This window comes from Felis catus, chromosome X (genome assembly GCF_018350175.1).
Source record: "Felis catus isolate Fca126 chromosome X, F.catus_Fca126_mat1.0, whole genome shotgun sequence".
NCBI lineage: Eukaryota > Metazoa > Chordata > Mammalia > Carnivora > Felidae > Felis > Felis catus.
The window spans coordinates 12,351,257-12,366,138 of NC_058386.1; the positions used below are offsets into that span (position 1 = coordinate 12,351,257).

Genomic DNA, 14,882 nt, shown 5'->3' on the forward strand with positions numbered 1-14,882 from the left:
ACAAGGCTAAGATCTTGAATCTAGCTTTGGGGCAGCTAGCTCAGAAAGAGATGCCTTCTCTGTAAGAGTAAACAGTGGTAGGGGCGCCTGGGTGGCTCAGTCGGTTAGGCATCCGACTTCGACTTCGGCTCAGGTCATGATCTCACGGTCTGTGAGTTTGAGCCCCACATCGGGCTCTGTGCTGACAGCTCAGAGCCTGGAGCCTGCTTCGGATTCTGTGTCTCCCTCTCTCTCTGCCTCTCCCCTGCTTGTGCTCTGTCTCTGTCTCAAAAATAAATAAACATTAAAAAGAAAATTTTTAAAGAGTAAACAGTGGTAAGTTTCTGTTTGGTTTTGTTTTATTTTATGAAAAGTGGAGTGTCAAGGGAGCCCATCATACACACAGGAGATTGACTAAGTCACAGCTACCTCATCACTTTCTCAAATCCTTAGACTCTTCCTTAGAGGTGGAGTGAGGTACAGAGCATTGTTGGTAATGATTTATCTCAACTCATATTTCTTCTGGTTGTCCTGCTGCTCTTGGTTCTTCTGTGTCCGTGGTGCTACTAAAGGGCAGAGAACTGGAGCACCCCGTATCATGCACATGGGTTCTATCACATCATGCATGGATGTCTCAGCAGCTGCTCTGTCTATGTTACAGGAAGTCTGCTGAGATTTATCAGGAATTTAGCACAAAGACCTGGTGCTTGGCTCTTTGTAGAAAAATCATTGTCAATGCTATATTGTGTCTGTGGGGAACAAACTGTGCATGGACACTTTAATATATAATGTCCATAGCTATGCATGTGACAGAACTCGAGGGACCTTAGCAGTACTAATATTCCACCCGGGTTTTGTAGGATGGTTGCTTAATCCTCACAGTTTGCTTATACAGGAGGTGAACTCAGCATACACACTTATATAGGACCATATAATCCCACCAAAGGGATTCATCTCTCTGCTTCTCTTCCCTCTGACACACTTCTCTGCTGTGATTCAAGAAGTGTTCAAGTCTGTCCTTAAAGATGTAGGTGTCTCTGTGTCCCCTGTTTTTGTTTTTTCTTCTCCTTGGTATAATATGGCCCCCGAACCCTGAACATCTTACTCATATGTCTCAAATTTAGAAGAAAGTACTCTTCTTTTCCCCAGATTCTTTGGCATTTGTGTTAGTTTTTCTAAAACCCAAGACTGTCTCCCCCATCTCAGTTGGAAGACTGTAATATTGCATTGTGTAAATAATCCAGAGATCTTCAAAACTGCAAATTAAGTTACAGGTGCATGCCACACAAGTGTTTATTTCAACCAGCCAAGCGATCAAAAACTTACAGTGCTTGGTTCAACATTTGCTTTCCAAAAATTCTTCCTCTTCTTCCCACATTTCCTCTGTTGGAAATAATTCATTATTGGAAATTTCATTGATTTGTATTTGTATGTAAACTTGGTTTGGTAAGTGGGGCTCAGAAAATTATCAATAAAGAAAAACAGCTCATTTGAAGGTACCCTCCTTCTACACAGTGCTAATCTGCACGCGTCTTACTGTTACCACAAGAGCGGGTAGCACTTGGTTCGGGTGAAATCAGAGGGTGGACTGAGCCGCTTGTGTCTGACAAAGCAGCAGACGTCTGTGCCCGTGCAAGGTGCTCTCTGAGCTGCCTTTGTCCTCTGCCTTAATCAGTCCGTTTAGCCCCCAGGTGGCTAATTCCTAAGATGTAGACTCCATGGGCCTTGACACACTCCCCACAACTAGAATTGCCTCGTGTGTGATTCCACATAGCAGACGTCTTGATGATAGCCCCGCTGTGCTTTTTCTCCTAGTGCACCCGCTCTGGGAGAGCGTGGACCTGGTCCCGGCGGGCGAGCGCCAGTCGCCCATCAACATCCGGTGGAGGGACAGTGTCTATGATCCTGGCTTAAAACCGCTCACCATCTCTTACGACCCGACCACCTGCCTCCACGTCTGGAATAACGGGTACTCCTTTCTCGTGGAATTTGAAGATTCTACAGATAAATCAGGTGAGGGTCAGACTGGTGGTCTTGTGTGGAGTTAAAGGGACAGTTTGATGTGAGCACAGGCCACACCACACTGCCTCCTTGGGACCATGGACCTCTATGAGCGGTGGACTGGGACTCCTTGCACTCAGCTTTTTCAATGTATGAAAAAAATCCCTTCGAGTTTTTATGAACATTTTCTTCTACTAGTATAGGTAGTACTTTTATTAATAAATATGTGTATCTCTATGTATAGACAGAAGATAGGTTGTGAAATTAAAGCTTTGCCTGAAATTTATTTTGTGTGTATTGAATACGTACTGATTTTCTCTGCTTGCTGGCTTTACAAGACACTTTTATATTTAATAGTAATACTATTTAATCAGATTTAACTGATCAGATTGCAGTACCTTTGAAATGGGGCAAAAAAGCATATTCATGTGTGCATGAGGTTATAATCTTAACAACCAGTTCTATATTATAAAATGAAAACTCATATTCTGTTAATTTTGTTGATTTAGAAGAAACACAATTTAAAGGAGATTTTCAAAACCAGATATTATATTGCTTTTGAATCTTCTCTGGTTTTGAACCTACCCAGATATAAACTAATCTGAATGATTTCAAAGTTTACCTAAAACTTTTAGTATCTATTGAACACAGAATGTGATTAATTCTACGTAGGTTTCTTTTCTCTTTTTTCTTTTCCTTTTCAAATCAGATTTGATGGTACCAAATAGTCTTCATCTGAAATAATTATTATTTGAAATAGTCTCTCTTTGTGGTTATCAACCAGTGGCAATTTTACCACCCCTTCCTCCCCAGGGGCTGGGGACACTTGGCAACATGCGTAGGCATTTTAAGTTGTCACACTTGGGAGGGTGGGGTGCACCTGTTGTCTTGTGGGTCAAGGCCAGGAAAACAGCTGAAGAGCCTACAGTATGCAGGACAACATTCGCAAAGAGTTATTCAGCCCCTAATATCAATAGAGCCAAGATTGCGAAACCCTTTAGGAAATTAGTTTTCTCTTATGCATATGAGGAAATGAGCCCGTGAACGTGTTAATGAATCAAGTACAAAATGTAACCTAAAGCATAAATGGAAGCGTTTAGTCCTGTATCTATCCTCGCTCTAGAATTCCCAACTGTATCTTGGTTCTGTATGCATTTTCCTAGGGTTGCTCTGAAACTTAGACATGGCTCTCTGGCCCAACAGCAAACAGACTGCTCCTCCAATGGGAATTCTCTCTCTGGCTCTCTTCCCTTTGATGTACTTCTCTGCTGTGATCCACCAAGTGCTCAGGCCTGTCTTTAAGAGCTTAGGTGTTTCTATGTTCCCCATTTTTTTCCTTTCTCCTCTGTGGTATGACGTGGCCCCCCAAACCTGAACATCTTGCTTACATTTCTCAAACTGAGAAGAAATTACTCCTTTTCCTCCCAGATTCATTAGTATCTTTCCTAATTTTTCCAAAACCCTATAGTGTGCTCCTGTCTCAACCGGAAGCTATATTACTGGAATACTGTAGTGTTACATTGTATATAAGGATTCCAGAAATCTTCAAAAGATTCCTGTATTCCTATATTCCAGGAATATATATTCCTATATTCCAGATAGCTATCTTGCATGACAATGAGCTTTACTTGTCTCAGGAGTTCTAGCATTACTCCTGCCGACTACACCAATGGGCAGACCCAGTCTGTAAATACCAACTCTCCTACATACACTCTGGATGCACAGCAACCCTCTCAACTCTCAATTTTGTCTAGGTCCTTGGCAACCTTCTTTGTTTTCTTCTGAGGATCCTAAATGTTGGTCAGCTTTCTAATGACCTTGACGGTCTAGAGACTGTTTCCAATATAGGTTTCCTTCACTGAGTTGGAAATTGTGGGAAGTTGTTTAATAGGTTTCTAACCAAGTGAGTTAATCTCAAGATCATTCGAGGCAAATAGCTTTCTGTTTCATTTTTTAGTCATTTTTTCCCCCTTTTTAACAATAGATTCACGAATTCTTATCCACCCATTTGCTAGGGCAATCTCAGATGGAATACAAATGACCTGCATTTTCCTCATAATAACTCCGTAGGTACCTCCAAGCACAACTCACTAAATTGATTATTCCTCGATGTTACCTTCCCTAGGTGTGTCAGTGTCGCACTATTTTTATAAAATATCCAGAAAAATTGTAGAGAGGTTGCTAATTTTCCACTTATTTTGTTAGGAAGGACCAAAATAGGTAGCCCTTTTTTAAATTATGCTTTAATAATCATTCTCTTTAAAATACCATTAATCTTTGATAAGTATCTAACTTTCTCTATCTCTCTCTTTTTCCACATTTCAGTGACTGCCTCCTATTTCCTGCTTATTCTTCATTGCTATTTCTCCATGCTGTTGCAAAATCATTAATAGCATTCAAAGAGGAGGAAAGAGTGAATGAACATAAAAAATAAAGAAAAAGTAAAAGGCAGCAAAGACTTCCTAGAAATGAAGAAAGGCAAGAACCAATTCTAATTGTAGAAAGGAAAGGAGCTAATAAATATCAATGTCTATAAATTAAAAAAAAAAACAACTAGGAAATGCTGCTACAGTGTGCTTTACAAAGAACTCGGGATAAGGTGTGCAAAGAAAGGGTTTGAGGAAGGTATGTGACAAAAAGAAACCATACCAAACCTTATGGGATGTAGCAAAAGTAGTGCTTAGAGGGAAATTAGAGATGAAAATGCCTTTATTGGAGAAGAAGAAATTTCTCAAATCAATAATCTAGCTTCCCACCTTAAGGAGCTAGAAGGAGAAGAGCAAACTAAACCCAAAACAAACACAAAGAACAGAGCAGAAACCAATGAAGTCAAAAGTTGGTTCTCCAGAAAGATCAACAAAACTGATAAACCTTTAGCTAGGTGGAGCGAGAAAACAAATAAGAGAAGACTCAAATTACTGAAATCAGGAATGAAAGAGGGACATCACCACCAACCTTACAGAAATTAAAAGGATAATAAGAGAAGGTATGTGAGCATCTCATAGCACTGCCCTTTGCTGGGTACTGTTTTGTTGTTTGGCTCCCCTGAATAGGACACAGTGCATGTGAGGGATGCAAAATGCCGTGGGGAATGGCACTAAATTATGCCTGGGCTGAGGTCCATGGATGATCTCTAATTTCACCTCCTGTGAAAGTACTCTCATCAGCTAGGTCACTAGGCCTCAAAGAGAGGAAGAGATGGGTCCTGTTGCTCCCCAAAGGGTGCTTCCTGCCCCATCTTGTGTCACTTTACGCTTTTCTGGGGTATCACCGGTAAACCCAGGAAGAATGTTCCCCAGACATTTGAAGAGTTCTCCTTCCTAATTTTGGTCTTACATTTGCTTTTGGGGAGAAAACAATGTAATGATTTGTAGCAAACCTACAGAGTGGTGTATCCGTTAGGACCATCCAATTTGAGAACATTTCCATCACCCCAGTTATTCCATATATCTTATGACCACTCTGCTTTCTAATTTACAATCTTCTGTTTCCCTTCTGCCTGTTTCTTGCGGACTGTACTTCCCGCTGTCATCCACACATCTGCCCCACCCGACCCCACCTTTTTCTTCGCTCTTGCTGAGGTTACCAGTGATGTTTCAATTAACAAACCCAACAGATACTTTGCAGTCTATTTCTTTAGTTCCCGGTTTCATTGAGAATCTTCTAAGTGCCACACACTGTGCCAGGTGCTCAGAATGGAAAGAGGAAGAAGGGATGGTCGCCACCTTTAAGGAGCTAATACTGTGGTGGGGAGACAGACCCATGAACAGACAGCGCTAATGCAGAGTGCCAAGCGCTGCGAGGGAAGTGTTCAGGTGGGGTCCGGTGGGAGAAGGCTTCCTGGAGGGGGTGACACCTGGGCTGTCTGCATGGAGGGGGAGGTTCAAGGCAGTGCAATGCTTGTGTTTGGTACTACTGTGTGTAAGTGCAAGAAGGAAATGGCAGCCAAGTGAGGCCTGAGGTAGGCAGGAGCTGATACACAGCCAGTTCTGCAGACCTTGCCCAGAGAGGGGTAATGTGGGTGCAGCTTACCTGCGTGGGTCTCGCGCTGGGCTGTGATGGAGGTGTCAGCTGTGGTTGGGGTTTCATCTCAAGACTCCATCCAAATTCACTCACGTGGCTGTTGGCAGAATTCAGTTTCTCTCAGGGTCTTGGTTTCTTTGTTGGCTGTTGGCGAGAGGCCACTCCCTTTTCCTTGCCCAGTGGGCCTCTCCGTAGGGCAGCTCACAACATGGCAGCTGGCGTCGTCAGAGAGAGCAAGCAAGATGACAACCAGCATCTTTTTGTAACCTAATCTCAAAACTCATATCGCATGACTTTTACCCTTAGAAGCAAGTCACAAGGTCCAGCTCACACTCAGGGGAGGGCATTACACAAGGGTGTGAATACCAAGAGATAGGGTTCATTGGGAGTCTTCTTAGAAACTGCCAGGATACATGGCCAATGGCACAAAGCCAATGAATTCAAACTGAGGTCCCTTTCCTGTAAAGTGCATGCCCTTAGCCCCATTATATAGGAGAATACCTCCCTGTCTCACTTCTCCCCTATGTACAATTTATGTGGATCCAGTGCATGTAGAGACTTCATGATTTTTCTAGTTACAAGTGCCCAAATCAGATGCCTGGGCATCTCACTTCTCTCCCAGGGATCACGAATGGAGAGGTGCCTATAGCACCATAGAAGTAATGAGCATGAGCCAGGCTGGGAGAATCTGAGACAAATGGCAGTGATGGCGACTGAGAAACTGGCAGGACCGTCGAAAGGTGGTGGCCATTTCTCCCATCTAGCCTGTTGTGGCCTGGTGGGAGCATGTGCCCCACATTCTCATTCTCCATGTGCCTTCTCATTCTCCAGTTAGAAATGTAGAGTTTTATGGGAAATTGTCTAGCTTTAAATGTTGGCAATGAACTTTAAGATGTATTTAGTATTGTGTGGGTGAATCAAAACACACCTGAAGACCAGTTCTGCCCCCTTCCCCCTGCAGCCACCCACTAGTAACAGCTCCTCTCTGCCTTGCTCATTATCTTTGGAGGAGACACACAGTAAGTTTCCAGAATATGTTGCCAGTGTTTTTCTGGAGATAGGAGAGAAAAGCTAGCCTTCCCCTCTGCCTTGGTCACTTAACATGGGACGAGAACTTCAATTTCATTCAACAGATTAGATTGGATTTTGCCAAAGTCAAGCTCCCAATATGGAGCTGGCATAGAAAAGCAAGGTTTTGGAAAATATTTTATTTTTATTTCAGTATGCTTTAGTACCATCCTCCTGTTATTTTAGTGAATCAGGTGGTATTAGTCTCTGTACCTCCCCTGCCCCTTAAAGAAAAGTGGTCATTGGTGTCTTTGCTCACCTCTTTCAAAACATTTTTTTTAGAGGAAGAAATTATGTAAAGTATTTTCAAAAGGCAATAAGATACATAGCAGACCACTGCATGACATATCCAACGTATTTAGTCCTGGGATTGTTGTAATTGCACATAAAATTCAACAAATGATGCAGTAAACTCTAAAGATCACTAAGGTAGTTGAGATAGATGGGTTTTATGCTCTTATATTGGTTTAACCATGAACAGACATCTCCAGGGTTGGATTAGATGGAAGAAATGAGGAACTAATTAATATGTGTTAGCAAACTCAAGAAAAAAAATCAGTACAACCCAAAGTCTGAGGAAATATGATTTTAAAGTCTTGTTTTATCTGGATATTTTGCATTTCAAGTATTATTTCACTAGTTCAGAAAACACTAGCCAAACAAAAGGTATTTATTATCCAACATGGTAACGACAGTGGTACAGTGTGGATGACTCACATCGTTCACTCTGTCCAAAGGGACATGGGTGATAAGTTTTCACTTGCAAATGTCCTATTTTATTTCAATGGAAGGGGAAAAAAAACAGTAGTATCTTCCAAAATTGAAATGCAAGAGGCACCTGGCTGGCACATGATGGCACATGGTACAGCACATGACTCTTGATCTCAGGGTCATGAGTTTGGGTCCCACATTGGGTGTAGAGTTTACTTTAAAAAAAGTATCAGTGCATAAAAAAGAAAGAATATCTTTTGTCCCCATACTTCAGTTTTATGAGATTGGGTTCGATAAATATGCTAAGAGACATTTGCATTTTACTGCACATTTAAAAAGTAGGCGCAGTAACTCAAGGTCAAGAGCATGTTCTAGGAGGAGGCGAACGCCCTCATCTTCTAGGCACAGGCAGTCAGGAAGCAGATCGAGAAGGAGATCACATTCTAAGTCAAGGAGTAGGGGATGATCCAAACGTCCAAGACAGAGAAGATCTCATTTCAGAGAGAGAGGTAGAAGGTCAAGGAGTACATCAAAAACCAGGGCAAAAAGAAAGAAGACAAAGAAAAGGAGTGTTCCAAAACACCACCAAAAAGTTATAGCACAGCCATAGATTCCAGAAATGCAAGCAGAGACAGACAACCCCAATGAAGTAGGCGTGGCACAAGATCTCCTACAAAGCCTAGGTCACCTAAAAGAAAAATGTCTAGTTATATCCCCTAGGAGATATAAAAAGTAGAAGAAAGGTAAAGAAAGCAGCAGAGATGAAAGAGAATGACCAACAAGCAAGAAGAAGAAAAGTAAAGATAAGGAAAAGAATCAGAAAACGAAATCAGAGAGTGATAAAGATGTAAAATTAATAATGAAGAGGAACAAGGGAATGACAGTAAGAAAGAGAAGAAACCAACAGAACCAAGTTCCCCTAAAACAAAAGGATGTTTTGTGGAAAAGGGAACTGGTGATTCACTAAAAGAATCCAAAGTGAATGGAAATGATCATCACGGAGAAGACATGTTTATGAGTGACTGAATATTGCCACCATGGGAATCCAGCTGCATACATGCACGAGTGTCTGCATGTGAAGTGTCTTCGTGTGATTTCTTAATGCTGTTTTTGTTCCTACCAAACCTAGATGTTTACAGTTCTGAGTTACAAATGGATACAAAGCTTCTGATATTGATACTAGTTATTTACATCCAAAACCATTTAGAAAATGATACAGGAGTAACCAATTCTTTAAAAAAAATTTTTTTTCAATGTTTATTTATTTTTGACAGAGAGAGAGAGAGAGAGAGAGAGAGAGAGAGAGAGAGAGAGAGAGAGAATGAGCGGGGGAGGGGCAGAGAGAGAAGGAGACACAGAATCCAAAGCAGGCTCCAGGCTCTGAGCTGTCAGCACAGAGCCCAACATGGGGCTCGAACTCACAGACTGCGAGATCATAACCTGAGCCGAAGTCGGACGCTCAACTGACTGAGCCACCCAGGCGCCCCTGGGAGTAACCAATCTTGACATGGTGAAATCTGTCAAGCAGTTTTAAAAGTATTCTGGTGCTGCTTTAAAACAAAAACGAAAAGCTGCATACGTCACAGCACCCATGGATAGTTTATGTTGTATGATCTCCTTTATTAAGTAAGTTCACTTATAGTATTTCTAGAATTTGATTCATTGCTATAATGCAGCTATGTAGGGAATGCACTGATTGCATGTTAATTGTGGCAGGAATATCCTAAATGTCATTAAAACCCTCCAACATGATGGATCTACTTATGGTCTTATCTGTTGACATGACAAATTAACATTCTTTTTAAAAAAATTTTTGTTAATGTTTATTTATTTTTGAGAGAGAGTCACAGCATGAGCCGGGAAGGGGCCTGAAGCAGGCTCCAGGCTCCAAGCTGTCAGCATAGAGCCTGACACAGGGCTTGAACTCATGAACTGTGAGATCATGACCTGAGCTGAACTCAGACACTCGACTGACTGAGCCACCCAGGCGCCCCAACATTCTTATAATTACATCTGAAAATGAAAATTTGAAATAAATCACCCTTTAAGGCTTTTAGCTAAATTTTTGTGGCTTTTGTTTAACTTTGAAAGGTTCTATCTGCACTAACTTTTTTTGATGACTGACTAGGCTTTAATTACAGAAACAAGATTTGAAATGAAATTGTCTTTGGTAGTGAGCAAATAACATATTTTGAAGTAGAGTTGTACACTTTTTTCATAAGGTGTTTGGGAATTTTTTTCCCTGAAATAATTTATTCCACATCTACATCAGTGAAGGCTTCTGCCTATCCTGAGCCCATCTGTTAAAGAAAGTTATCTCTTGTCCTGGTTTTCAGCTTTCCACTCTTTTATTAGTTTGTTTTAATCTCAGTGTTGGAAAAAGGGAGTAGGGCATTTTAAATTGACTTTCATATACTTTAAAATAAGACAAATCTACTTTTAATGTTTATTTATTTTTGAGAGAGAGACAGAGTGTGAGTGGGGGAGGAGCAGAGAGAGAGGGAGACACAGAATCTGAAGCAGGCTCCAGGCTCTGAGCTGTCAGCACAGAGCCCGACGCAGGGCTCGAGCTCACAAACCTGATCATGACCTGAGCTGAAGTCGGACGCTTACTGACTGAGCTACCCAGGCACCCCAAGACAAATCTACTTTTAAATAAATGTTTATTATTTTGAGAGAGAAGTGTGCATGCACATGAGCAGGGGAGGGGCAAAGAGAAAGGGAGAGAGAGGATCACAAGCAGGCTCCACACTGTCAGCACAGAGCCTGATGCAGGGCTCAATCCCAAGAAAGCCTGTGATCATGACCTGAGCCAAAGTGAAGAGTCAGACACTTAACCGACTGAACCACTCAGGAGTCCCAAGACAAGTCTACTTGATAATGTACTTTTTATGTGACGTCCAGTATAAAACCTATCAATTTGTGTTACTGGTACTGGAGTAGTAATCTTATGCGCACAGTGATTCCAGGTTAAATGCAAAGTAGTTAGGCAACGGTTTTCTTAGTTACAGGAGTTTCAAGGTTCACTTTTGTGCAGAAAAAACTAAAGTAGGCTATAGTCTGTGTCATGTTGATGTACAGTTTCTGAAATTGTTTTATAAGACTTTGTTAATAAAACCCTTATTTCATGTTCCTGTAAAAAAAGAAGTGGGCACAGTAAATATAGAATATAAAAATAAGTCAAGAATTGGCCTTTAATGGTTGTACAGAGCTTGGAGTGTGTTAATTCTCAGTGTCTTTCAGAGTGCAAGTCTTGCCCTTATACCTGTACTGACTGCGTGGAAATCAAGTTTATATACACGCGTATCTAATACAGTGTGCCCCATTTAAGACAGTTCACATAGAAGGTCCCCCCAAAGAGTCAGCCTTTCCCCTGCATTCCTCCATGGTATGAAAAACTGTCCCCTGAATTGTTGGATGTGCCATTTCAGTGATCGAGGGAGGACCCCTGGAACACAACTACCGACTGAAGCAATTCCATTTTCACTGGGGGGCCATTGATGCTTGGGGCTCCGAGCACACTGTGGACAGCAAATGTTACCCGGCAGAGGTATGTTGAGCAGCTTGGGAACAGCGACAGCCGTGAAGTGGGGATAATGCTGAATTTCTAAGAAATTATCAGGGAAAATCCAATGATTCCTATAAATGCTAAATAGCTCTCTCGGGCATATTTGATTATTCCCAGTTTATACATGTAAAAATGATACGTGCCCTCATCTCACATAATCGAGCAGAAATGAAACTCAAGATCCTAAAACGGAATCCTTCCAGAATTCCAAGCTAGGATCAAATTATAGCCTGAAGTTATAAGCCAGGCAACAATGCAGGGCCACCAGATTAAATTAATCCAAGTGAGAATTGGGAGGAGCCTAAATAAAGCCTGTGACAATAGAAACAGAAAAAGAGCAAGATTTAACAAGCATTTCTGAAATAAAAGCAACAGGACTTGGAGGCATGGTCCACTTCAGGAGAGGAGAGGAGCAAGTTAACCGTGACCTTGAGGGTCTTACTTGGGAGACTGGGTGATGATGCATTGGCAAATGATGGACAAGAAATAATTTGTAGGGAAGTACAGGGACCGCATAAGGAAACACAATTTATTCTTACAATTCCTCCTTAATTTGGTTTTAAATGTTACCGTGAAAAGAAGCACATTTTAAGTGGTTATCCCTCAAATAAATTTATCTTCAACTCTTGTTTAATTCCCATACAGAGAATCTATTTCTCTCAATATAAACATCTCTCCTTTAGATGCAAATGGATTTTGGATATGACGGTTTCATATCCAAAACAGCGTGGGAATGGACAAAGTTTGCTCCCTCCCTGAAATGTTACCCACTTTGCTGTATTTGTTTTCTTTTATTTTTCTCCAAATAAATCCCTCTATTCAGAAGTAATGTTAATTGCTGTTCCTGCATACATTTCTTCCTGTTATTTATTTCTATCTCATTTTGCACCAGATTGGTGTATGCTTTTCTCAGTGGCTTTATTTTGGGCAAGGAAACATTAAAATATTATGTGTTGAATAAGGCTGTCTGTTTTGGAGCAATCCTATATGCTTATGTATCAAACCATCTTTTAATGCTGTTTTAGCTGCACTTGGTACATTGGAATGCAGTCAAATTTGAAAACTTTGAGGATGCAGCACTGGAAGAAAATGGTTTGGCTGTGATAGGAGTATTTTTAAAGGTAAAAAAGTCTTACCACTTTACATGATGTGTTTTATTGTGGGGTAAAAAGATACAACATTGTCATATTAAGATCTAAGTATATTGGGATAAAAAAAAAAACCATAATTGACTTGTGGAATCAATATGTTGTACACCCGAAACTAATGTAAAATTGTATATCAACTCTACTTCAATTTCAGGGAAAAAAAAAGAAAATGAACAATGGTTAAAAGAAGAGATTGCTATGAATATATTTCAAATGATATTAAAATGCACAGTCCAGGGGCGCCTGGGCGGCTCAGTCAGTTAAGCGTCCAACTCTTGATTGTAGGCTCAGGTCATGATCTCATGGTCATGAGATCAAGCCCCCTGTCGGGCTGTGTGCCAAGTAGCTGAGCATGGACCCTGCTTAAGATTCTCTCCCTCTCCCTCTCCCTCTGCCCCTGCCACACACACTCTCTCTGAAAACAAATATGTCCAGTCCAATAGAGTAACAAGAGTAACAAGCCACATATGGCAAATGAGCTCTTGAAATGTGGCTACTTTGACCATGGTACGGTTTTTCATTTTAATTAATTAAAATTTCAATGTAAGAACTGGTGTTTATTATTTATTTTTGAGAGAGAGAGAGAGAGCATGTAAGTAAGGGAGAGGGGCAGAGGGAAAGAGAGAATCTTAAGCAATCTCCATGCTCCGCATGGAACCTGACAAGGGGCTGGATCCCAGGACCCTGAGATTGTGACCTCAGTGGAAATCAAGAGTTGGCTGCTTAACCAACTGAGGCACCCAGGCGCCCAACGAACTGATATTTAAATGGAGCTGGGGCACCTTTCCCCGCAGGCACACTGACCCTATCAGCAAACAGCCTGCTCATTTGTTTTGTGTCTAATTTGGTTCAGTGACGTTTATAGCAACCTAAATTGCCCGTTTAAGTGTAGTTTAAGTAGTGTGATTGGTTTGTTTATATGTGATCACCAGGTGGCTAATTTTAATTCATATTCTGTTCTGATTTCAAAAGTGAAGTGTCAATTGTTTTTAATATTTTCTCATTGCTTCTTCTTTAGCTAGGAAAACATCACAAAGAGCTGCAGAAATTGGTGGATACTTTGCCATCAATCAAGCATAAGGTAATTTCCCCCCCTAAATCACTTGAAATACATTTTATGTTTAATCTCCGAGTGGAGACGCTGACAAGGCGCCCCGGAAGACAACTCGCCACTGCCTTGGTTCTGCCGCCATGCCACTGAGCGCTCAGCACTCGGGAACACGGTGCCGTCCCCTCCTCTGCTCCGACACCTGCACACCTGCGTCTTCGAAGTCCCCGTGGGAACACTCAGACCAGCCCTCTTGGCTAGACCGCCCATCCCGCAGGCGGGGAGCAGGGAAGAGTGGGACGGACGCTTGGCTTGGCTAGCTGTGAAGAACAGTTACCCGTTTCCGTCCGGCCCGTCCGCATGGACGCCTCTGTCCAGACCCCAGGATTAACTGTTGCTTCTTGAGGATGCCAAAGGGGCTGTTCCCTGGAAGTCCTCCTCTTCCCTGTCTCCCCCCTTCTCCCCACCTCAGTCCCTCCCCACTGCCTCTTTCCCTCTCCCTCCCTCTCGCTCTCCCTCTTTTTCCTTGCCTGTCTCTTTCTTCCCTTTTGATGCAGGAGCCTGGCTCCCTCTACTTTGCGTTGTGTTTTAGAAAGGAGAATTCTGTTCGTTTCTCTTGAGAAAGACAAGCCTCCTTGTTCATGCACCAGCTACCACCTGACGCCTCCCGCCTCCCGCCTCCTGAAGAGTTCAGAGGAGACTGGCACCTGCAGTAAACTCACGACAATGGAGGGGGAAAGTGCTTTTGGCTGTGTTCCCATGGAGGATGATCAGAAATACACAGTTAATTACAGGAGCAGTGCGCGGGTGTGATTCTGTCCAAAGGTGCCCAGAGATACTCTAGACCACTGCTGGTCCCCAGATTCCCCTTGAATCATCACCTCATCATCCGATTTTTGAGTGGTTTTCATCACAAAATGATGACTCGGTGACCCCTTCTCTTTGCCAGGACACCCTTGTGGAATTTGGGTCATTTGACCCTTCCTGCCTGATGCCTGCCTGCCCAGATTACTGGACCTACTCGGGGTCCCTGACTACCCCGCCCCTCTCCGAGTCTGTCACCTGGATCATTAAGAAGCAGCCCGTAGAGGTTGATCACGATCAGGTACGTTCTTTCCACCTTTCTGTATGAGGACATGCTAGTCTGCCCCTTTAACACAAGGCTGGGCTCAAACTTTGGCATCGGTTTGGAACATCTTGTAATGCTTCTACATTTTTCTTAAAATGCGCTAACATCTTATCTCAAAATTTGGATATCAGTTGGGGAATTCTTCAAACCAACTAGAGAGAACAGTTAAAATTTAGGACACATAAGCTTTTTACTTCCATATTTGGC

At 42.1% G+C, this 14,882-nt stretch overlaps 1 protein-coding gene and 1 pseudogene across 4 annotated transcripts in view; both read left to right on the top strand.

Annotated features, from left to right (window-relative positions):
- CA5B (carbonic anhydrase 5B) overlaps positions 1-14,882 on the top strand; it is a 50,208-nt gene that overhangs the window by 28,161 nt on the left and 7,165 nt on the right. For all 4 annotated transcript variants that reach the window (XM_006943590.4, XM_019823582.3, XM_019823581.3 and 1 more), the window contains 5 exons: positions 1,795-1,992; positions 11,214-11,332; positions 12,376-12,471; positions 13,517-13,579; positions 14,496-14,651. In XM_006943590.4, the coding sequence (XP_006943652.1) occupies positions 1,795-1,992; positions 11,214-11,332; positions 12,376-12,471; positions 13,517-13,579; positions 14,496-14,651 (632 nt within the window). The remainder of the gene's footprint in view (positions 1-1,794; positions 1,993-11,213; positions 11,333-12,375; positions 12,472-13,516; positions 13,580-14,495; positions 14,652-14,882) is intronic.
- On the top strand, positions 1,999-9,108 carry LOC111558666 (annotated as a pseudogene).